We start from the raw sequence: 23,248 nt of genomic DNA on the forward strand, positions 1-23,248 counted from the left end.
AGAGTATTTATTGTCCACTAATACCAAGAGGTGTTAAGCATAGAATGCTGTGTAAGTGGTAATCCATCTAAATCACTACATTGAATACAATTTCAAGGTTGGGCACAGAGGTTCACATCTGTAATCTCAACACTTCGGGAAGCCAAGGTGGGAGGAATGCTTGAGGCCAGGAGTTTGAGACCAACCTGGGCAACACTGCAAGGCTCTATTAAACAAAATAAATAAACAGTAAGATAAAATTTCAATAAAGACTCAACAGGTTTCTTGCCCTGCCACTTCCTTTTAAGGGGATAAATGTGAGAAAAAACATGCCTGAAATCTGCCAAAGCTCCTTCTAAAGCGGTCTAGATGGAGGAAAGACTACACATAGAAAAGCAACTTGACCTGAACCTGAATGAAAATAATGAGAGGAAACCAATTATTAACCATTCGAGTTTACTAAGAAACTTTTTGTCATCAGTAACTACTTTGAACACTTTCAGAGTTACAGTAAAGCTTAGTGTCCAAAAACTCTAATCATGTAAATTGCAGGGTCACATTAGTTAAAAACAGTATTGTTCAGTCTATAAACTAATGACACTAAAAATCATACTGTACACAACTGATGATATACTGTACAAAGAACTAAGGCTGAAGGATGGGAGCCATTTCATGTCTTTTTTCCAAATTTGTATTCGTATGGATGGCAGTATTATGTACCTTTCAGTACTCACTAAAACTAACGTTATTAAGGCTATTTGCAGGATTCCTTTTGAATATAAATTAATATAAATTTAGAGTAGGAAACACTAGAATTTTCAAGTATTTGTCCTAATTATAGGTATTTTCTTCACTTTCTTCAGTAATTGCTGGGCCCTATTATGAGCCAAGCACAGTTCTACATGGTAGAGATACAGTGGTGAAAAACACCTCCTTACATAGAGGTTACATTTTGTTGACATCAATTTTTTCTGTCAATAATACTTGTGTTAAAGGAAGGCCTCTCTCCCGGGCAGACTCCGACAAGACTTTTCTGCTGTGTTACATCTTGAGAACTGGGACACTTGGTACTCTGATATAAACACTGATCATATTTACAGAACAAAGTTTTCTTGCATCTGTGAAATATGACGTTTGTAAAGAGTTCATGTCCTAACCAAGTCTAAACCACAGTATTTGAGAGACTTCTTTCCTGTCAAGATTCTTTGAAGCTTCTAGTTTTAAAGGAACTTTTCATAATCATCAGCCTGGACTTCCCAACGAAGACAAAGATGTGAGCTCTAACTGAAGGCTGAACCACACCTCTCATTTCTACAGATTCCCTCCAGTGTGGACTCTCTGATGGTAGACGAGATGTGACCTCTGACTGAAGCCCTTACAACAGACATCACATATGTAAGGCCTCTCTCCAGTGTGGACTCTCTGGTGTGTGTGAAAATGTGAGGCCTGACTGAAGCCCTTCCCACACTGCTGACACGTATAGGGTTTCTCTCCCGTGTGGACCCTCTGATGGGCACTGAGACCAGCACTCCAACTGAATTCTTTCCCACATTCCTCACATTTAAATGGTTTCTCTCCAGTGTGAATTATCTGATGGACTTGAAGATTTGACCTCTGGCTGAAGGCCTTACCACAAGTGTCACATTTATATGGTTTCTCTCCAGTGTGGACTCTCTGATGGGCTTGAAGGTGTGAGGCCTGACTGAATCGCTTCTGACATGCATCACACTTGAATGGTTTTTCCCCAGTGTGGACGCTCTGGTGGGCTTGAAGATTTGAGGCCTGACTGAAACCCTTACCACACTCTTCACATTTGTAGGGTTTCTCTCCGGTGTGGACTCTCTGATGATTGTGAAGATTCAAGCTCCAATTGAAGCGCTTCCCACACACTTCACATTTGTATGGTTTTTCTCCAGTGTGGACTCTCTGATGTGCTTGAAAATATGAACTCTGACTGAAGCCTTTACCACACACGTTGCATCGAAATGGTTTCTCTCCTGTATGGACCCTCTGATGGCTCTGGAAACTTGAGGCTGAACTAAAACCCTTACCACACTCTTCACATTTATATGGTTTTTCTCCTGTGTGGACTCGTTGATGACTATGAAGATTAAAGCTCAAACTAAAGCACTTACCACACTCATCACATTTGTATGGTTTTTCTTCAGTGTGGACTCTCTGATGGGTATGAAGATTTGAGCTACAACTAAAGCGTTTACCACAATCCCCACATTTGTATGGTTTCTCTCCAGTGTGAATTCTTTCATGGGCCTGAAGATGTGATCTCTGAGTGAAGCCCTTCCCACACACCTCACATTTATAAGGTTTCTCTCCAGTGTGAACTCTGCAATGAATGTTAAGATCTGTGCTACGACTGAAGCCCTTCCCACAACTGTCACATCTATAGGGCTTCTCTCCTGTGTGAATAGGCAAATGAGCATAAAGATGTGAGCTCTGATTAAAGCTCTTACCACACTCGTGGCATGTATAGGGTTTCTCCCCTGTGTGGACTCTCTGATGAGTTTGCAGATTTGAGCTCTGACTGAAACCTTTACCACATTCATGACACCAGTAGCGTTTTTTTCCAGTACGAACACTTTGTTGAACAGGAATACCTGAGCTACAATTGGTGTCCTTCTCATGTGTACTACACGCTGGAGACTTCTTTCCCAAGTGCACCTGCTTATGAAGTTCAAGACTGGAGCTATCATTGAAGGCTTCTTCACATTCATTACCCTGGTAGGTTTTCTGTCCTGTGTGAATACTACGCTGGGTAAGAGGTGATACCTTTAGGGTATCTTTACCACAATCACTATTGCTATGAACTTTATCTCTTTTGTGCACTATATTATCATCACAGTGGTGTGAAATACAACTGAAAATGTCAACATATGGAGCGAATATACATAATTTGTTTTTCATCTGAATCTGCTTACAACTTCTCTGATAATTCTGTGTCTCATTCAGACATATTTTACTCCAAGAATTCGGAAGTTTCCCAGTTGGAAATTCTTGATTTTCAATGATACTGGAATGATCCCCTATGTGATTCACTAGACAGTTGTCATCCGCAGAAGCTTGAATAGATTCTCCTGCTCCCACTTGACAGGGGGAATCATGGTGCTTGGGGAACTGAGAGCTCTTTCCTTCAATATTTATCATAGAGTCTTGACTTCTGGCTAATTTGCTCGCAATGTGTCTCTTGATTTGCCAGCATGAAAGCTCTCCCAGTGAAAAGCACCTTAATCCTGCTTTGTGAAGAGTTGCCATCTCATTTTGATTCCTGTCTCCTGAAAGGATAGAGAGAATAAGAAATAAAGGACCAAGAGACTGACATTAGCAAAGTAGAGAATTAAGATCCAAGCTCTCATTTTCCCCATGGAAACGTTAAAAAAACTAGACTGGCTGAAATAAATTTATAGGAGCTCTGAAAAGCAGCTGCAACCAAGAGAACACCAAATTTTTTAAAAAGCCATATTTAAGATAGAAAATTTGAGATCAGCCCAGGGTATGGTTAAGGTATATCTTGGGTCTTTTCTGAGTATGTGTTTTGCTGCCTGTGTGTCTTCTCTAGTATACGCAACTCCAAAGTGAATGCTTTGTCCAGATGTTTCCAAATTTTACACATAGTTCCTTTGGTATCAGGCTTTAGTTCATGATGGAAATTTTCAGCTTATCTTTACCATCGTGGATTTTCTTGGATTTTATTTGCCTGTCGAAACACAGAACTACAGATCTAAGAATAGGACAGGAGGTAGAAACCAGCCAACTGCAGAACAACAAAATGATATCTCAGTAAGTACTTAGAAAGGAAAATTTGACTTCTTTGCCTATAAGAATGGTAAATTAAAAGTCACCTCTTCTTTGGCTACAGCAACTGAATCATAAGTAGCAACTACATAAATCAGGCAAAATATATGCCTCAATTATAGGCTCTCATTATACAACCTGCACATCTGGAAGTGTGCTCAAAATAACTGCTAGATAAATCCATATTTATAGGTGGAGATTTCAATATCCCTTTCCAACAGCTAGTAAAGCAAGTAGGAAGATGTGTGGTGGCACTCATGTAACCGAGTCCGTGCTGTGAAAAGGACAGCTGCCCTGGCCCCTTGGGGGTCAGAAGTCACCATGCCAAGGGCTGTGTGAAAGGAGCTAAGTTCCACTGAGACCCAAGCTCCAGTTTTTGAGAAGCCAAAAGGAGGGAGCACCAGACTTCCTTCCAACCAGTGGTGCTGGTATCCTCCAAGTTTCTTCCTCCAGGCCGCCTGTGGATATGCCATCCAGAAACCAGTCCAGCCCAGCCAAGATGATGACCTGTCCCCTTGTACGCTGCTCAAAGACTAACAGAACTTTCCCAGAATTGAGAAGGTTGATGACGTTGTGAAAAGACACTTGTCTTTGGAAATGGCCAACCAGGAGAAGCCAAAAATTAAGCCAGAATAGTTGATAAAAAAGGACATGGCAAGCCCTGAGGACACCAGCTCCCCAGAGGCTGGAATTATCAACTTGAACATCAAGGCCCACAGTTTTGTTTCGTTTTGTTTTTTTGAAATGGAGTTTTGCTCTGCCACTCAGGCTGGAGTACACTGGCATGTTCTCGGCTCACTGCAACCCCCGCCTCCTGGGTTCAAGCGATCCTGCCACCTCAGCCTCCCGAAGTGCTGGGATTACAGGCATGAGCCACTGCGCCCAGCCAAGATCCGCAGTTATGAAAAGCACATGCTGACATATTGAAAGGACAAAGCCCACAAATGCTATCTGCTGATAAGCATCAACCAGAGGAAAAAGATGCTCAAAAGCCTCCACAAGATCTATTATGACAACTCTGGGAAGACATGCAGGGAACTGGGGACCGAAGACACCTTTCCCCTCTGAATTACCAAACAGCCCACTGACTGTGGCTTCTGACTAAGAAGGCTCTGTGAATTCAGGTTTTCCAGAATGCACAAAAGCTGAAGAAACAAAAAAGGTCTTAGCTGCAGCAGCAGCATCGGCAGTCAGAAAACAAAACAAGGCCAGGCGCAGTGGCTCACACTTGTAATCCCAGCACTTTGGGAGGCCAAGGCGGGCGGATCATGAGGTCAGGAGATCGAGACCACGGTGAAACCCCATCTCTACTAAAAATACAAAAAAATTAGCCGGGCGTGGTGGCAGGCGCCTGTAGTCCCAGCTACTCGGAGAGGCTGAGGCAGGAGAATGGCGTGAACCCGGGAGGCGGAGCTTGCAGTGAACTGAGATCGTGCCACTGCACTCCAACCTGGGTGACAGAGCGAGACTCCGTCTCAATAAAAATAAAAAATAAAAAAGAAAAAAGAAAACAAAACAGAAACAATAAATTATGTTAAAAATAAAACAAAACACAACAAAAAACAAATAGGTAATAAGTGAAGACACAGGCTTGAGGCAATACTATCAACCAAGTTGACTACTTGGTCTTTATAGGACACTTTATCCAATAAGAGCAGAAAATGTTATTTTCAGGTGCACATGGAACATACTCCAAGATAGACCATATTCTAGGCCATAAAACAAGTTCTAACACATGCAAAAGGAGTCAAGTCACACAAAGGGTATTCTAACCACAACTGATTTAAATCAGAAATTATGAACAGAAACATCTCTGCAAAATCTTCAAATATTCAGAGAATAAATAACATACTTCTAAATAAACTGTGGATCAAAAATAATTCAAGAGACTTTATAAATTGAGTGAAAATAAAAAACCAACATATCAAAATTTCTACTTAGAGAAAAATTTATAAAGCAGAAATGTGTCAAAGAAACTAAAAACACAACAACAAATTAAACACAAAGTAAGCATAAATAGAAAATAAGAAAACAGAAATAGCTAGTTCTTTGGAAAGAACAATAAAATTAATAAACTCTAGCATGCATGACAGAAAGAAGATACAAATTACAAACATCAGGATGAGAGGTGACATCACTATAGATCCTATATATATTATTAAAAGGATAAGGGACTTATGAACTTTATGGCAATAAATGCGACAATGCAGATGAACTGGACAAATTTCTTGAAAGACACAAAATAAGTTTACTTGAGAACATACACATAATCTGAATAGCCCTTATCTACCAAAGAAACAGAATTCATACTTACAAAACATTTCCACAAACAAAAGTTCCGGCTTATAGGGCTTCATCCATGAATTTTACCAAACATATAAGGAAGAAACAATACCAATAGTAGACAAACTCTTCCAGAAAAATGAAAAGGTGTAAATACTTCTCAACACATTTTAGGAAGCCAGCATTATTCTAACACCAAAATAAGACAATGACATTCCAAGAAAAGGCAACTACAGACTAATATTCCTAATGAACATATTTATAAAATTCTTAACAAAATGTGATCAATCAAATCTAACAATGTATAAAAAGGATAAATCACGACAAAGTAGTGATTATCTCAAGAATGCAAGGCTGATTTAGTATTCTAAAATTAGACCTAAATGCTTCCCTCAGAAAATCAGGAACAAGGCAAGCATATCCACTCTCGCCACCTTTATTCAACATTACTGAAGTTCTAGTCAGTGCAGTAAGACAGGAAAAAAACAACATGAAATAAAGATCATAAAGGAAAAAATGAGCCAGATAAATAATTTGAAATACTGATTTTAAGGAAGTTCAATGAGATACAAAAGAAATTTGAAAAGCAATACAAAAAAATCAATTCAGGATATGAATGAGAAATTTACCAGAGAAAGAGAGAGATATCTTTTTTTAAAAAGCCAAACAAATAAAGACTTCTGGAAATGAAAAAATCATTGAAGAAATTACAAAATACAGTTGAAAGCTTTTACAATAGACTAGACAAGCAGAAGAAAGAATCTCAGTACTTCAAGACAGGTCTTTTGAATTAATCTAGTCAGACAAAAGTAAAGAAAAAATAATAAAGAAGAAAAAAAAAAGCTTCTAAGAAGTATGAAACTATATAAAGCAACCAAACCTATGAATCATAGGTATTCTTGAGGGAGAAGAAAAAGTAAAAAGTTTGGAAACCTAGTTAAGGAAATAATTGAGGAAAACTTCCTCAATCTAGCAAGAGCTTTAGATACCCAGATGAAAGAGACCTAATGAACTCCAGGAAAATACATTGCAAGATGGAACTCACCACAGCATACAGTCATCAGACTAAGGTTTATATGAAGGATAAAATCCTAAAATCAGCAAAAGAAAAGTGTTTAGCCACCTATAAAGGAAGCTCCATCACACAATTCAACTTGTAGAAATCTTACAAGCCAGAAGAGATTGGGATTCTATTTTCAAGTTGCTTCAAAAAACAAAAAAATTTGTATCCTACTAGAATAAGCTCTATAAACGAAGGAAAAATAAGCCTTCCCCAAATAAACAAACACTTAGGGAGTTTGTCACCACTAGACCAGGTCTACAAGGAATGCTCGAGTTCTAACCGTGAAAACAAAAGGTTGATACTTGCCATGATAAAAGACACAAAAGTATAAAACTCGCAGGCCTTATAAAATAATTAACACAAAGAAGGAAGATAAAGAAATCAAATGGCAACATAACTCATCTTACTGATAAAGACACAGACTGAAGGTAAAGAGGTAGAAAAAGATATTCCATGCAAATGGAAACCAGAAACGAGCAGGAGTAGCTATTTTTATATCAGATAAAAAAAGACTTTAAATCAACAGCAGTAAAAAAAAAAAGACAAAGTCATTACATAATGATAAAGTGATCAATAAACAAATAAGATATAACAATCCTAACTATATAGACACCAAACATTAGGGCACCCAAATTCATAAAACAAATATTATTAGACCTAAAAAAATACACAGCAATACAGTAACAGTGGGGGACCTCAACACCCTACAGACACCACTAGATAGACTGAGACAGAAAATCAACAAAGAAACACTGGACTTAAATTAAATTTTAGGTCAAATGGAGCTAACAGACATTTACAGAACATTCTATCCAACAGCAGAATATACACTCTTCTGATTAGCGCATGGAGCATTCTCCAAGATAGAACATATGTTAGGTCACAAAAAAGTCTCAATACATTTTTAAAAACCAAAATCACACCAAGTATCTTCTCATACCTCTGCAGAATAAAACTAGAAATCAATTCCAAGAAGAACTCTAGAAACTATACAAATACATGAAAATTAAACATGATCCTAAACAATCTTTGGGTTAATGACAAAATTAAGACAAATTTTAAAATTTCTTGAAATGAATGAAAAGGAAAATACAATATACCAAAACCTCTGGGATAAAGCAAAAGCAGTGCTAAGAGGGAAGTTTATGGTGTTAAATGTCTACATTAAAAAAAAAGATAAAAAATTAACAACCTATGTCTCACCTCCAGGAACTAGAAAAACAAGAACAATCCAAACCCAAAGTCAGCAGAAGAAAGATGTAACAAAGACCACAGCAGAACTAAATAAAATAGAGAACCAAGGAACCATACAAAGGATCAATGCAATGAAAAGCTCGTTTTTATCTTTGAAAAGATAAAACTGATAGACTGCCAGTAAGACTAGCCAAAAAAAGAGAAGATCCAAATAAACATAATCAGAAATGAATAAGGAGCCATTACAACTAATACCATAGAAATAAAAAACATGATCAGACACTATTATGAACAATACACTTGAAAACTAGAAATTCTAGATAAAATGAACTAATTCCTGGAAACATACAACCTCCCAAGATTGAGCCAGGAAGAAACAGAAATCCTGAACAGACCAGTAATGGGCAGTGAGATTGAATCAGCAATGCAAGATCTCCCAAGAACAAAAAAGCCCAGGACCAGAAAAATGTACACTGGAATTCCACAAAAGGTACAAAGAACTGGTACCAATTCTACTAAAACTCTTCCAAAAAATCTAAGAGGAGAGAATCCTCCCTAACTCATTCTACAAAGCCAGTATTGCTCTGATACCAAAGTCAGACAAAGACACAACAAAAAAAGACAACTACAGAGCAATATCCCTGATGAATGTAGATGCAAAAATCCTCCAAAAACAAACACAAATCCCCCCACAAAACCCCCCAAACCAAATCTAATAGCACATCAAAAAGATAAGCCACCATGATCGAGTGGGTTTTATTCCAAGGATGCAAGAATGGTTCAACATACACAAACCAATAAATGTGATTCAGCCTATAAACAGAATTAAAAACAAAAACTACATGACCATCTCAACAGATATATAAAAACCATTTGACAAAATTCAGCATCCTCTCATGATAAAAACCTTCAACTAGGCACAGAAGAAACATATTTCAAAATAATAAAAGCCATATATGACAACCCATAGGTAACATACTGAATGGGGAAAAGCTGAAAGCATTCCCTCTAAGAACTGGAATAAAACAAGGATTGCCCACTTTCACCACTCCTATTCCACACAGCACTGGAAGTCCTAGCCAAAGTAATCAGGCAAGAGAAAGAGAGAAAACCAAAAAAAGAGTAAGTCACTTAATATCTCTGTTTTCTGACAATCTGATCTTATATCTACAAATCCCTAAAGACTCCTCCAAAAGAATCCTAGATTTGATAAACGACTTCAGTAAAGTTTCAGGATTAAAAAAAGTCATATACAAAAGTCAGTAGCATTTCTATACAACAATAATGATCAGGCTAAAAACCAAATCAAGAACACAATCCAATTTATAGTATCTACAAAAAAATTAAAATACCTAGGAATGTATTTAACCAAGGAGGGGAAAGATCTAACCAAGGAAAATTATGAAACAATAATGAAAGAAGTTGCAGATGACATAAAAAAAATGGAAAAACATCCCATGCTCATGGATCAGCAGAATCGATATTGTTACAAAGACCATACTGCCCAAAGCAATCTACAAATTCAGTGCAATGGCTATCTAAATACTAATGTCATTTTTTACAGAGGAAAAACAATTCTATAATTCACATGGAACCAAAAAAGAGCCTGAATAGACAAAGCAATCCTAAACAAATAACAAAGCTGGAGGCATTACATTACTTGACTTCAAATTACACTACATGGCTATAGTAACCAAAACAGCATAGTACTGATACAAAAATAGATACATAGATCAATGGAATAGAAAAGAGAACCCAGAAATAAGTCACATACCTACAGCCAACTGATCTTTGACAAAGTCGAAAAAAACATACACTGGGGAAAGGACATCCTATTGAATAAATGGTGTTATTTAATCCATTTTGAGTTCATTACCTGAGATCTCCTGAGATCCGTAACAGATTCTAATAATAGCCATTCTGACTGGTATAAGATGATATCTCACCAGTGTTTTAATTTGCATTTCTAGAAATCACTGGTGATTTCAACCACAGGAGGCAACCTGAGAAAGCTCCAAGTGGTCAAAGTAGAAACAACTTGGTAACAAAATAAACAATGCAATACTGGATTATAACACAAAGTATAAATAAATACATATGAGCCCATACTGATTATAGAATGGATATTAAGTGACAATAAGGAGTTACTGTTGTAGATAGATACTGATAAATGGGTGATATGACATTCTCCAGCAAAAAATAAAAGGGAATAGATAAAACAGGAACAGCAGAAAGTTGATAACTGCTAAGACAGTATGGATATACAAAGTCTATGGCATTATTTACTTTTCTATGTTTTTTAAGTTTTCAAAATAAAAAGTTTAAAGTCATAGAAAGGAAAACAAATTGGTCATCCAAATTATGTATATGTTGGGGGAAGGGTGGAGAAGCAGAAATTACCCATTTAAACTATCAGTCAATTTTCATTAACAGAAAAAGATATAAAATGAATGTTTGAACTGAATGGTGGGATTACAAATGGCATCCTACTAAGTCATTTTTATCACGTATCTCCCTCAGTTTGGTGGATTATATGATATCTTCACAAAGGACATAAGCAATTTTAGAATTAATCAATTTTCTATGTTTTATACATTTTTGAAGTATAGGGACCTAACGAATATATACACGTAGACTATGATTATACAGAACACTCCACCCAATAACAGCAGAATACACATTTTTCTGAAGTACATACAGAACATTCTCTAGGATACACCATGTTAAACTACAAAAAAGCCTTAATGAATATAAAAAGATTAAAATCACACAAAGTATTTCTGCTGATCAAAATGAAATGAAACTAGCAATGAATAGCAGAATAAAACCTGAAAATTCCATAAATATGTGAAAATTAAACAATACACATAGAACCAATAGATCAAAGAAGAAATCACAGGGGAAACTAGAAAATATCTTGGGATAAATGAAAACAAATCCACTGCAAAAACAGTGCTAAGGGGGAAATCTATAGCGATAAATGCTTACAATGAAAAGGAAAAAGGTCTCAAATCAACATCATAACCTTACACCTTAAGGAAATGAAAAAAATAACAAGCCATCGCCATTACCAAGACGAAGATGGCTGCAAGACTTGCTGCCGTCTTCAAGAATGCCTGGGCTAAGCACCCAGTGCTGGCTGTGTCCTTCACCATTGCAGGCCATGCTACAATTCTGCCCCCACTCAGTGCCTACACCAAGTATGCCATTATGATCAACCAGGCCACACCCTACAATTACCCAATGCCTGTCTGAGATGATGGGAGCCTGCCTTACATGTCCAGCCACCCCCAGGACTCCTAGGGCCCAACCCTGGAGTGGCTGAAGAAACTGAGCATCTCCACTGACAGGGAGGAGGACCCTCCCCAGTGGCTCCCAATAAAAATGTGAAAACCAAAAAACAAAACCAAATTAAATCCAATACTGACAGAAGAAAGGAATCTAACCTTTTTTTTTTTTGAGACAGAGTTTCGCTTTTGTTGCCCAGGCTGAAGTGCAATGGTGCGATCTCGGCTAACTGCAACCTCTGCCTCCTGGGTTCAAGCGATTCTCCTGCCTCAGCCTCCCAAGTAGCTGGGACTACAGGCATGTGCCACCACGCCTGGCTAATTTTGTATTTTTAGTAGAGACAGGGTTTCTCCATGTTGGTCAGGCTGGTCTAGAACTCCCGACCTCAGGTGATCCGCCCACCTTGGCCTCCCAAAGTGCTGGGATTACAGGCGTGAGCCACCGTGCCTGGCTGGAAGACGGTATTTTAAGAAAGCCTCTCATAAAATGATTTCTGAGCAGAGGCATGAATGAAATAAGGAAGAGGGGCTGGGCGCAGTGGCTCACATCTATAATCCCAGCATTTTGGGGAGGCTGAGGTGGGCAGATTGCTTGAGTCCAGGAGTTCAAGAGCAGCCTGGGCAACATGGGGAAACCTCGTCTGTACAAAAAATATAAAAATTAGCCGGCTGTGGTGGTGCACACCTGTAGTTCCAGCTACTCAGAAGGCTGAGGTGGGAGGATTGCTTGAGCACAGGAGGTGGAGATTGCAGTGAGCCGAGACTGTGTCGTTGCACTCCAGCCTGGGCAACAGATTCAAACCCTATCTCAATCAATCAATCAGTCAATCAATCACAAAGAGGACAAAGGTTTAAGAAAAAACAGCATTGCAGCCAGAGAATAGAAAGTAAAAGGCTGTGATGCAGATGTCATATTTGAGGAACAAGTCAGGGTGGCAGAGACAAAGAGAGGGGGAAAAACAGAATGGTAAGGCTAGGTGAATAGGCAAACATTATACAGCCTTACAAGCTCCTTAAATACACTGGATTTTACTCGTGAAATGGGAAGCCAGTGGAGGGTCTGAAGCAGACGAGTGACATGATGTGACAGATGTTTTCCTTCTTTTTTTTTTCTGAGACAGAGTCTCGCTCTATCACCCAGGTTGCAGTGCAGTGGCAGATCTCGGCTCACTGCAACCCACACCTCTCAGGTTCAAGCAATCCCCCCATCTCAGCCTCCTGAGTAGCTGGGACTGCAGGCACACCCACATCTAGCTAATTTTTTTATATTTTGCAGAGAAAGGGTTTTGCTATGTTACCCAGGCTGGTCTTGAACTCCTGACCTCAAGTGATCCACCTGCCAGGCCTCCCAAAGTGCTGGGATTAGAGGCTTGAGCCGTCGCGCCCAGCCATGACAGATGATTTTTTAAAAAAGTCTCTCAGATAGCTGGGTAGAGAAGAAATTATCCTGAATAAAGGAAAAATAACAGCTGTTAACTACGATTCCGGCTGCACAGTACTCACCTGAATGCTTACCTCTTTGGGTTTGAAGCTCCTTCATCCAAAGCTTTTCTTCCCTCTCCAACTGGGATATCATATCTGGTTTGAAGGACTGATGTCCTATAAAAAGATAGTATTTAAGTGAAAACGTTAAAGGCAAAGAGTACTGAAAAAATCTGGTTCCAATCACATAATGTAAGTCTCCTCCCTACCCCGGCATGCAATGTTTAGGGAACATTTTTTTTTTTTTATCATGACACATTATAAGAAATACATTTACTATCACTGGAAATACATTACCCTATGTAAACTACTGAAATATAAGATTAAAGGACCAATTTCTAATCAATATCTGTTTTCATCACATCCCTTACTGCAAGCAGCGGCAGTTATTGCCACAATGTGCACCATTCTGGCTAAGGGGCTCTGATATTGTTACTCTATTTTATTACAAAAATGCTGATGCAACTTACTAATTTCCTGACCCACCAATGGATCATGACCCACAAGTTTAAAAAAGATATATGAAATAAGGAATCAGGAGGAGCCAAGCTCAACTGTCCTTTTATAGTTCATTTCTAAAAGAAAATCAGTTGTCTTGGAACAAAGGTCAGAAACATCTTGTCTCTATGCCCTAGAGAGACAGAAAAACTCTAGTCTCTGAGCAGTCCCAAAGCCTTGAACAAGGGGACAGAGGCCAGGGATGCCACTAAACATCCCAAAATACATAGGATAGCCTGATACAACACAGAATTATTTGGCCCAAAACATCAATGGCATGGAGGTTGAGAAACCCTGCTGAATTACAGAGCGTGCCTGCCCTTACCCACTGAAACCAGGTTCCTAAAGTTCTCCAGCATCACATCTCGGTACAGCTTCTTCTGGGCAGAGTCCAGCATACCCAGCTCCTCCTCAGTGAAGGCCACGGCCACATCCTTGAATGTCACTGCCTCCTAGAACATCAAGCACACGTAACCTCAATCTCATACCCAATGGCCACTGGCACCTAAGCAACTCTTTCTGTAGAGTTACTATTCTTCCCCTTCCACAATCACACCAAAAATGCTAGGGGGAAAACGGAAAATACCTTGTACATGTAACATGGTGCCCTTTATATAGTTAAATCCCTAGAACTGTCATTGTTAAATCATGGCAGACACACATTTTACCATTTGACTGATAGCGCCAAATTTTGTAAGAAATTTTGCATTAATTTCTTCCCAACAGTGTTGGATAGTACCTATCTTCTCTCACTGGATAGTATCACTATTTTGTCAATCCAACAGGCCTTCATAAAGCTCTGGGACAAGTATGCAGTTCACTCTCTGGGTTCTCAGGAACATGCTGTATTGGTCAACTGCAGCAGCATTTAGGGTCAAGGTTAAGAGTACAGGCTCTGGAGTTTGACTGCCTTAGTTCACATTCCAAGGACCTATCCATTGCTAGTTCTGTGACGTTGGTCAAGTCACCTACCTTCTCAATACCTCAATTTCCACATCTGTATAAGAGGACCTATATCATAGGGTCCTTGAAGGGATTAAATGAGTGAATACATATAAGGAACTTAGGACAGTGTGTGACATACAGTAAGTACTCAATAAATGTTGATCATTCCTCTTATTATCATCACCATCATCTATTTCATCCCATTCATGGCTGCATGATAGTCCATAAACATGATCTACAATATATTTAACCATTCTAAATAATGCACGTTCGATCGTTTTAAATTTAAAAGTGACAAACAATGCCACAAAAAACCATATTTTTACATAGATCTCAGCCGCTCGTATGGTTATTTCCTTAAGATAAGTTCTGGCTGGGCGCAATGGCTCACTTCTGTAATCCCAGCACTTTGAGAGGTCGAGGCGGGTGGATCACTTGAGGTCAGGAGTTGAAGACCAGCCTGACCAACATGGTGAAACCCTGTCTCTACTAAAAATTAGTTGGGCATAGGGGCACACACCTGTAATCCCAGCTACTCGGGGGGCTGAGGCAGGAGAATCACTTGAACCCAGCAGGCGGAGGTTGCAGTGAGCCGAGATCATGTCACTGCGCTCCAGCCTGAATGACAGAGCAAGACTCCGTCTCAAAAAAAAAAAAAAAAAAAAAAAGGTAAGTTCCAAGAAGTGGTAATTACATTGTAAAAAAATATATATACCTTTGTTTTGCTGGTATAATGTTAATTTTCTCGATTAACTCTTCCTATAAGAGATTATAAGTATTCCCGATTCTCCACACTCTGGCCAAAACTGGACATTGTATTATTTTTTTTAAATCTTGAGTAATTTGGTGAGTGATATAAACAACTATTTATTTAATTTTTTTAAAGATTATCTGATATTATTTTTCTTCACATACTGCCTTTGCTTAATCCTATTGGGATTTTTCATGTATCAGTAACATTACTATTAAGAATATTAAGTCATTTTCTAGAATAAATAAATTCCTACCCCCGCACCTGTTTCCTATTTGTCTCATAAAGTTTGTATATGGTGTTTTTCTGTATGGAAATTAACATTTTTTATCTGAAGACACTGCACATCCCTGCATTTGTTTTGGCTGCAGTTCTGAATATCTATGTACTAAACAACTCGATGACACATGTGGCAAAGAGCCAGGCACTGACAAAGGGAATCTGGTGAAGAGCAATGCGATTTCCGGAGCCCTTCATCTACCAGGACACGCCAGGGACACATACATGTGTAGCATAACCTCAGGTCCCTGAATAGTCTCTTTTTTCTTTTTTGAGACAGTCTCACTCTGTTGCCCAGGTTGGAGTGTAGTCGTGTGATCTCGGCTCACTGCAACCTCCGCCTCCCAGGTTCAAGCAATTTTTCTGCCTCATCTACATGAGTAGCTGGGCTTACAGGCATGTGCCACCACGCCCAGCTAATTTTTGTATTTTTAGTAGAGACAGGGTTTCACCATGTTGACCAGGCTGGTCTCGAACTCCTGATCTCAAGTGATCCACCCACCTCAGCCCCAAAGTGCTGGGATTACAGGTGAGCCACTGTGCCTGGCCTTCACCCAAACGAACACCTGAAACTTCTGGCTTAGGCACGGGAAGCTTTAACGTCAGCTGGGCATTGAGTGGACTTCAGTAAGTGACTAAAGGTTCACACCTGTCTCTTTATGTTTAAAATACAGATAAGGCCATCTACATCCTCACAAAGCCGTTCCATGGTGCAAATTCCTGGCGAATCTCCTAGTGCTATATGACTTTTAAACTAAGTATGTACATCTTTAAAATATAATAACATGTTAATGAATAAAACAGATACTTAACTATAATGCAAGGTTTTACTTAGAATTAAAGAAAGAAATCTAGCTCGTTTGAAACTAAAATTACTTTCTCTGATTTTGGCATCAGTCAGATGCTATTGCACCAAGCTATACTTTATTCTCTCCATAAAATGAAGTACCGCGTATGAGAAAATGAGTCTAAACTTTAAAGATTAAAAAAATGGTAGAATTCTCAGAATTCCTATTTGGGAAGAGAAGTTATATGGGGAAAAACTGCTATTGTCAATGTCCTTAAAATGGCAAAATTCATAGATTACATAAACATGGAGAATGAGGAAAAATAAAATCAAGTAAATGATGGAAAATGATGTGATCATTTAAAAAGTAGGTAATATAAAATTAAAAATATTTGAAATTGTACCTAAAGTATGATTACATATGTGAGTGCAAATGAAAAGGAATGTGGGAAATGATTTGTAAACATATTCGTAATGTGAGTTGTTTTCCATTTAAAAAATGTATCTGTTAGGCCAAGGCAGGAGGATCGCTTGAGCCCAGCAGTTCAAGACCAGCCTGGGCAACACAGGAACACCCCGTCTCTACTAAAAATAATTAGCCGGTTGTGCTGGTGAGTGCCTGTGGTCCCAGCTACTCAAAAGGCTAAGGTGGGAGGATCTCTTGAGCCCAGGAGGCCCAGGCTGCAGTGAGCCACTGCACTCCAGCCTGGGAAACAGGGTGAGACTCTGTCTCTAAATATATATATTTAGAGATTTATATTTACATATATATAAAAATATATACTTATATATGAGTAAATACTTATATATAAATATTTCTGTATATTTATATATAGATACATATTTGTATATATTTATATATAAGTATATATTTGTATATATTTATATATAAGTATATATTTGTATATATTTATATAAAAATACATATTTGTATATATTTATAGATAAATATATAAGTATATATTTGTATATATTTATAGGTAAATATATAAGTATATATTTGTATATATTTATAGGTAAATATATAAGTACATATTTGTATATATTTATAAATATATAAGTATATATTTGTATATATAAATATATACTTATATATAAATATATAATTATATAGAAATATATTTTAGAAATTAACAGATCTATATATCTGTTAATTTTTATACTATTATTTTGAAATAAAAGGCAACAGCCTGGCATGTAACAATCTTCCAAGTGCCTTTCGTTCCCCTTTACTCTTCCCAAACAGGAAAAATGTGTCCAATCTTTGTGAAATGAGATGTCATTTTAAGAAACACAAAGGCAAACCAAACTTACCTGGAACTTGGTCATTTTTCCCCTTCCCCTTCTGGGAAAAGGCAGAGTTCTAGGGGAGCGAACCTGGGGGAGGGAAAGGCATCATGAGCTAGGTTAGGCATGCCATTAGTCAACATGGCACTTTTATGTGACACTTCAGAGAAAGGTCCCCCTGTGTCTAGGCGGACACAGTTGCACATGGCTTAGTGAGGAGAACGGGAGCTAGCTCCCAGCTACCCCTCGGCCCCCTCAACCAGCTGCTTTTGTTCATGAACATTTCATATTAACAGACCTAAATCAAATGCAGCTCTCTGCGTACTCCTTCTGAACCTCAGTCTCCAAGGAAATGAGACACAGGCAGGCAGGGGAATGTAACAGAGCCAACATGCCTGGCTTCAAATTTTGGCATTTCTACTTATTTTCTACTGATCAGCAGTATAAACCTTAAGCGAATTATTAATCTCTCTGTGCCTTAATTCAGTCACCTGTAAATGGGGACAATAATGCCTGTATTCTCTATTTCCTGCAGCTTCTGACAAGCAAGTGCTATTATGCTTCATAAAACTGCCCTTTTGAGTATGCTTTCTAGAAAATGAATCTTTTAAGAAACCCAGAACTCAAAAATAATTGCTCTGTCCTGTGAGTTACCATTACCCTCAGAAAAGTCTGTAACTGTGATTGGTTGTCTAACGTAATTAGTTCCGTTGGTAATGATAGTTAAACTGCCACAGATGTTTTTTTCCTCCAATAGATGAAATTACTTGCAAATGTTACTAAGCTGGAGGAGCCTCAATTAAGTCTCTTTTTCCACATGCATGAAAGCAATGACTAATAAAAACCTAAAACTCTCTAAGAAATGGTGTTACACTTAAGTTAACCACACGGGATTATTGGTTATAACCACATTATACTGAACATTTATTAGGGCCTCAGGACACCTCTGGCACTCTGCAAATCCGTAATGACGACCGCTTCTCTGAGATAAAACACAGAGGACATTCCCCAGGCTCCGCTGGAACTAATCTCCTGTCTCCTAAACAAGAGGCTAGAAAAGTCCAAGAATCCAGGAACGGCCCCACATCAGGCAAGGATTAGAGAAGGCACAGCGGCTCCGTAGCTGGATCTCCTAGCCTCAGAGGAGTTTCCAAACAACAGGCGTCTTTTTTAGTATTATAACAGAATGAACGGTGGCATCCAACATTTTCCTATGCACTGGTTTTAAGCTTATTTCTATAAAATCTCATTTAATTCTCACAAGAATATCACTGGGAACGCACTAGCCCTTTACAGGCACGAGGAAACTGAGACAAGGAGAGATTAAGTAACTTGCCCAATATTTTACTGCGAGGAGCAGGCAGGACTGGCTGGTACGTGCGTGAGGACGGCTAGGGCAGCAGACCCTCAATCTCGACGGACGACGCGAGCCCGCCTCCAACGCAAGAGGTTCTGCCGAGGGGACGCAAACTCCCGCAGCCTCCCAACCCCGCCCTCCAGCGCTGGCCGCGGGTTCTCTTCCCCAAGCTAAGGACCGGTTCATCGCTGGCCCCACGCCTTGGCAAAGAGGACTCGGAGAAGTCTTGGAGACCCGGAGCTGACTCACCTCCTTGGGAGCTCAGACCCGACCTCGCCTTCCTGGAGCGGAAGTGCCTCCGAGTGCCCACGGTTCGTGGACTCCACTTCCCAGAATTCCTAAGCGGAAGCGTCTCAGAGTTCTCTCACTCCTGGACTACAGTTCCCAGAATGCTCCAAAGGGCAGCGCTTGCCACCAGCTGGGTTTTGTTTTGACTCAAGCCGGTTGGGTTTGAGCCACTTCTCTGGTGCTACTACTGTCAGATTAGTTTTTGTTTTATTCATTTTTAAAAGCTCATGAGAAAATAATTGTAAAATTTTTAAAATGATGCCATATAAAAGTGAAAAGTGCAGCTTGTATTATGAAAATAAGTTAGAAACCAAAATTTTTAGCAGAAGCAAAGGGTAAGCTAAAAATGGGAAGCGTAAAAGTGACTTAGGCTGAGCTCTGATGAATGTTGAACGTTAAGGACCACCAGATCTCAAACTTGTGTCAAATGCCGGCTCTCCAAATATCGTCAACTCAACCTGTTGATAAGACAAAAAACAGAATTTATTGTTGATTGCAGTAATGGAGAACAACGCTTCGACGGAGCGTTGGCACTTCACAGAGCAAAGTGTCAAGGCAAGGTTGAAACTGACTGAGAATTGGATGTTTAAGGAGGGTCTTTCAATGCAAGGGATTTTATTAGTATTGCATAATGATCATGATACTACAGTCCAGGATTGGTGGATATAGCAAGGATTTTTGAAGCAAAGAATCTTAAGGTGCAATCTATTGATACTTTCGTTGGAAGAGATTGAAAATTTGATGGGTCTCTGTGGAAGTTCCCATAATGAACAATTAAACAGTTTGCTTGGGCAGGAATCTCTTGGAATATAGGCCTGCTGATGAAGACAGCTGAACAATCATGTTAGTGCCGAAAGTAAATTGTGATGAAACGGGAAAAGTTCACTTGTTCCCCTCCCAGGGCATGTGATGAGGGTGTGGCTCGCTTCTTCCTGCCCAGCTGCTCAAACCTCTAGGGGGAGCATGCACGCGGGCAGGTTGTAGGGGTCCAACCCCACGGCAGTGTCTAGGGGGTGAATGTTTATAGCTCCTGAAGGCCCAGTGGGCGTATGTTATAGGGTGCTTTTTTAGTTGAGCCATCTGTAGGCGGCTTGTGTTAGTCAGCTCAATTAGACCCCTGCCTTATCGCAAGCACAAGAGGGCTTTCTGTATCCCAGTGGTTCTTGCCTTGGTGTGCCAGAAGAATCGTATCACACCACACATAGGCTTGGAGAAAGAGTTCGAGGTTTGGAGAAACCTTGGAGAAAAATTTGGAAGTAGCTCTCAGCAGATGGAGGAGCCAGAAGGGAGATGGTTTTCCTCTGGAGTCAGCCTCTCGGCGGCCTGGGCGCTCCTCCGACTACCCAGGCCAAACTGCATGATTCCACCGGTTAATGGCCCGCTGGCCTGCGGGTCTCTTCGGTGTGCTCTTTTGCCGACCTGCTCCCCTCGACGGCCTCTCGACATCCAGCCGTTTGTGTGTCCGCCAATGCTCTCCTCTCAACGTCCAACAGCTTGTGTCTCTGCCTGCTAGGGTCTCAGGGTTTTTATAGGCACAGGATGGGGGCGTGGTGGGCCAGAGTGGTCTTGGGAAGTGCAATATTTGGGCGCAAAGGCAGGAATGCCTGTCCTCGCCTAGGTCCGTGGCCACAGGCCTGGGGGTAGAGCCTTAGTCAGGGACCACACCCTTCTCCTCTCTAGCACTTCCATGCCCCTCTTCCGTATCAGTGAGGGGGAGGAAAAGAGGAATGGAGTTTTAGTCCTTAGTGTCCAAGTTGTTTATATTTAGGGGTTGGTGGCAAGAAAAGGGAGTAAAGTGTTTGACTCCTTTCCCTCCATTATTCCTCAAGGTACCTAAGGGCTCATGACAGTGTTTTGTTTAATGTGCTATTCGTTCTAATATACTAAGAACCCACAAAAAGGCAATATAAATATTAAGCCAGAGAAACATCTTGAACTTCATTTATTTTAAATGTGTACTGCTATGGCAAACAAAAGCAGCTTCATTGGCAGGGAATCTAAGACAACGTTGTAATATGGGCATGTGTAAAATCTTGAATTGTTTTCTAATTTGTGTTCGGCTTCAAATATTTCATTACATACTTTGATCCTGATCCTGACATAAATGAAATTAAGTGTCTTATGGTTGAATAAACTAGATGAAACAAAGAAGTCATGATTTTTCTCCTAGGCAGGTATAAATATACAGGTGACCCTTGAACAACACGAGGGTTAGGGGAGCTGACCCCTGGGCAGTTGAAAAATCTACCTGTAAGTTTTGACTCCCCCAAAACTTAACTTACTTAACTACCAATAGCCTGTTGACCAGAAGCCTTACCAATAACATAAACAATTAACATATATTTTGTATGTTTTATATATATATATGTTTTTTGTTTTGTTTTTGTTTTTTGAGACAGTCTTGCTCTTGTTGCACAGGCTGGAGTGTAATGGCGCCTCCCGGGTTCAAGCAATTCTCCTGCCTCAGCCTCCCAAGTAGCTGGGATTACAGGCATGCACTATCACGCCCAGCTAATTTTGTATTTTTTTTTTTTTTAGAGACGGGGTTTCTCCATGTTGGTCAGGCTGGTCTCGAACTCCCGACCTCAGGTGATCTGCCCGCCTTGGTTGGACTGTATTCTTACAATAAAGGTAGAGAAAATAAAATGTTATTAAGAAAATCATAAGGAAAGTATTTTTTTGCTATTTATTAAGCAGATCATCACAAAGATCTTCATCCTCATCATCTTCACTGAGTTGAACAGGCTGAGGAGAACGAGGAAGAGAGGGGGTTGGTCTTGCTGTGTCAGGGATGGCAAAAGCAGAATACAATGTATGTATAAGTGGACCTTCAGAGTTCAAACCTGTTTTGTTCAAAGATCAGCTGTAGTTTGTTACATTTTATTATCAAAGTTTTCAAACATATATAGAAGTAGAGAGAATAGTAAAATGAACTATATATACCCAAATCCCAAATTCAATAATTAACACTGTTTAGCCTATTTAATTCATCTATCACTGTTTTTTTCTTTTAGTTACAATTCTAAAGCAAATTCCTGTAATTATGTCTTTTCACCTCAAAATGCTTTGCTAAATATATTTTAAAATAAAAATATTTTCTTTCAAAACCACAATACTATTGTCACACTGAACAAAATACCAGTTATTTCTTAGTATTTCCTAATACTTGACAACCAAAATGAGTGACTCAGGCATAAGTCTCAGTCATTGAGGTTTACTAAGCCAGCTTTAGGACCTGCCGGGGAAAAACAAAGCCACAGACACATCTGTGACTATCTTTCCAAAGAGGTTTTCAGGAGGTTTAGTATTTATCAATTTCCTTAAAGGGGTGGGGAAGGGATATAGGAAGAGGGGTAGGTATGCAGTTAGGCGAATAGTTACATTCTTGTGAGACTTTAGTTAGTCCCCAATAAATCTACATTTTTACATAAATAAGGTGAACGTCTTAAGAGGAAAAGGGAGTAAAAGAAGAGTCAATTATGTAGATGTATGTGGAGGTAGAGGAGAGTAGGTGGAGGAATGAGTCTTGACTTTGTTCTGCACCTGGGAAGATAAACTTGTAATCAACATTATTGTAATCACCGAGGGTTCTTCTTACTGCCTAGAAAAGCCAATGCACTGAGAACAGCAGGTTTTGAAGCAAATAAATAGTTTAATCATTGCAGGGCCAGCCAAATAGAAGAATGGGAGATATCTCAAATCTGTTTCCTTGAGAATTCAAAGGCTGGGATTTTTCAAGGACAGTTAGGTGGGCATGGGCTAGGGAATGAGGAATACTGATTGATTTAGTTGGGAATGAAATCATAAGGGGTCAAAGCTGTCTTCGTGCACTGAGTTAGTTCCAGGGTGGAGGTCGGTTTCTTGGTATGGGGTACTGGTCTGGGTGACATCATCTGGTCCATCAGAATGCAGGGTCTGAAAAATACCTCAAGCACCAGTTCTAGGTTTTACAGTAGTG

General features: G+C 39.4%; 1 protein-coding gene across 2 annotated transcripts; it reads right to left on the minus strand.

The window, feature by feature from the left end:
- Nucleotides 1-418: 418 nt before the first annotated feature.
- ZNF235 (zinc finger protein 235) lies at nt 419-21,652 on the minus strand. 2 transcript variants are annotated; one of them, XM_030797385.1, is made up of 5 exons: nt 19,252-21,652; nt 17,673-17,735; nt 13,922-14,048; nt 13,132-13,215; nt 419-3,269 (listed from the first exon to the last, which is right to left on the minus strand). In XM_030797385.1, the coding sequence occupies exons 2-5, from the start codon at nt 17,685-17,687 to the stop codon at nt 1,291-1,293; spliced, it is 2,205 nt and encodes a 734-aa protein (XP_030653245.1). In that variant the 5' UTR covers nt 17,688-17,735; nt 19,252-21,652; the 3' UTR covers nt 419-1,290. The 2 variants fall into 2 exon arrangements, with proteins under 2 accessions (XP_030653245.1, XP_030653244.1); XM_030797384.1 differs by having other exon boundaries at nt 13,120-13,215.
- Nucleotides 21,653-23,248: the final 1,596 nt, after the last annotated feature.

This window comes from Nomascus leucogenys, chromosome 17, assembly GCF_006542625.1.
Source record: "Nomascus leucogenys isolate Asia chromosome 17, Asia_NLE_v1, whole genome shotgun sequence".
Classification (NCBI taxonomy): domain Eukaryota; kingdom Metazoa; phylum Chordata; class Mammalia; order Primates; family Hylobatidae; genus Nomascus; species Nomascus leucogenys.

Bases quoted from the DNA above. Each gene is read 5' to 3' on its own strand.
- ZNF235 (XM_030797384.1), bottom strand. The intron at 13,216-13,921 runs GTAAGGGCAGGC...ATCTTTTTATAG, and splicing joins TAGGAACCTGGTTTCAGTGG to GACATCAGTCCTTCAAACCA. The intron at 3,270-13,119 runs GTGAGTACTGTG...CTATCCTTTCAG, and splicing joins CCAAAGAGGTAAGCATTCAG to GAGACAGGAATCAAAATGAG.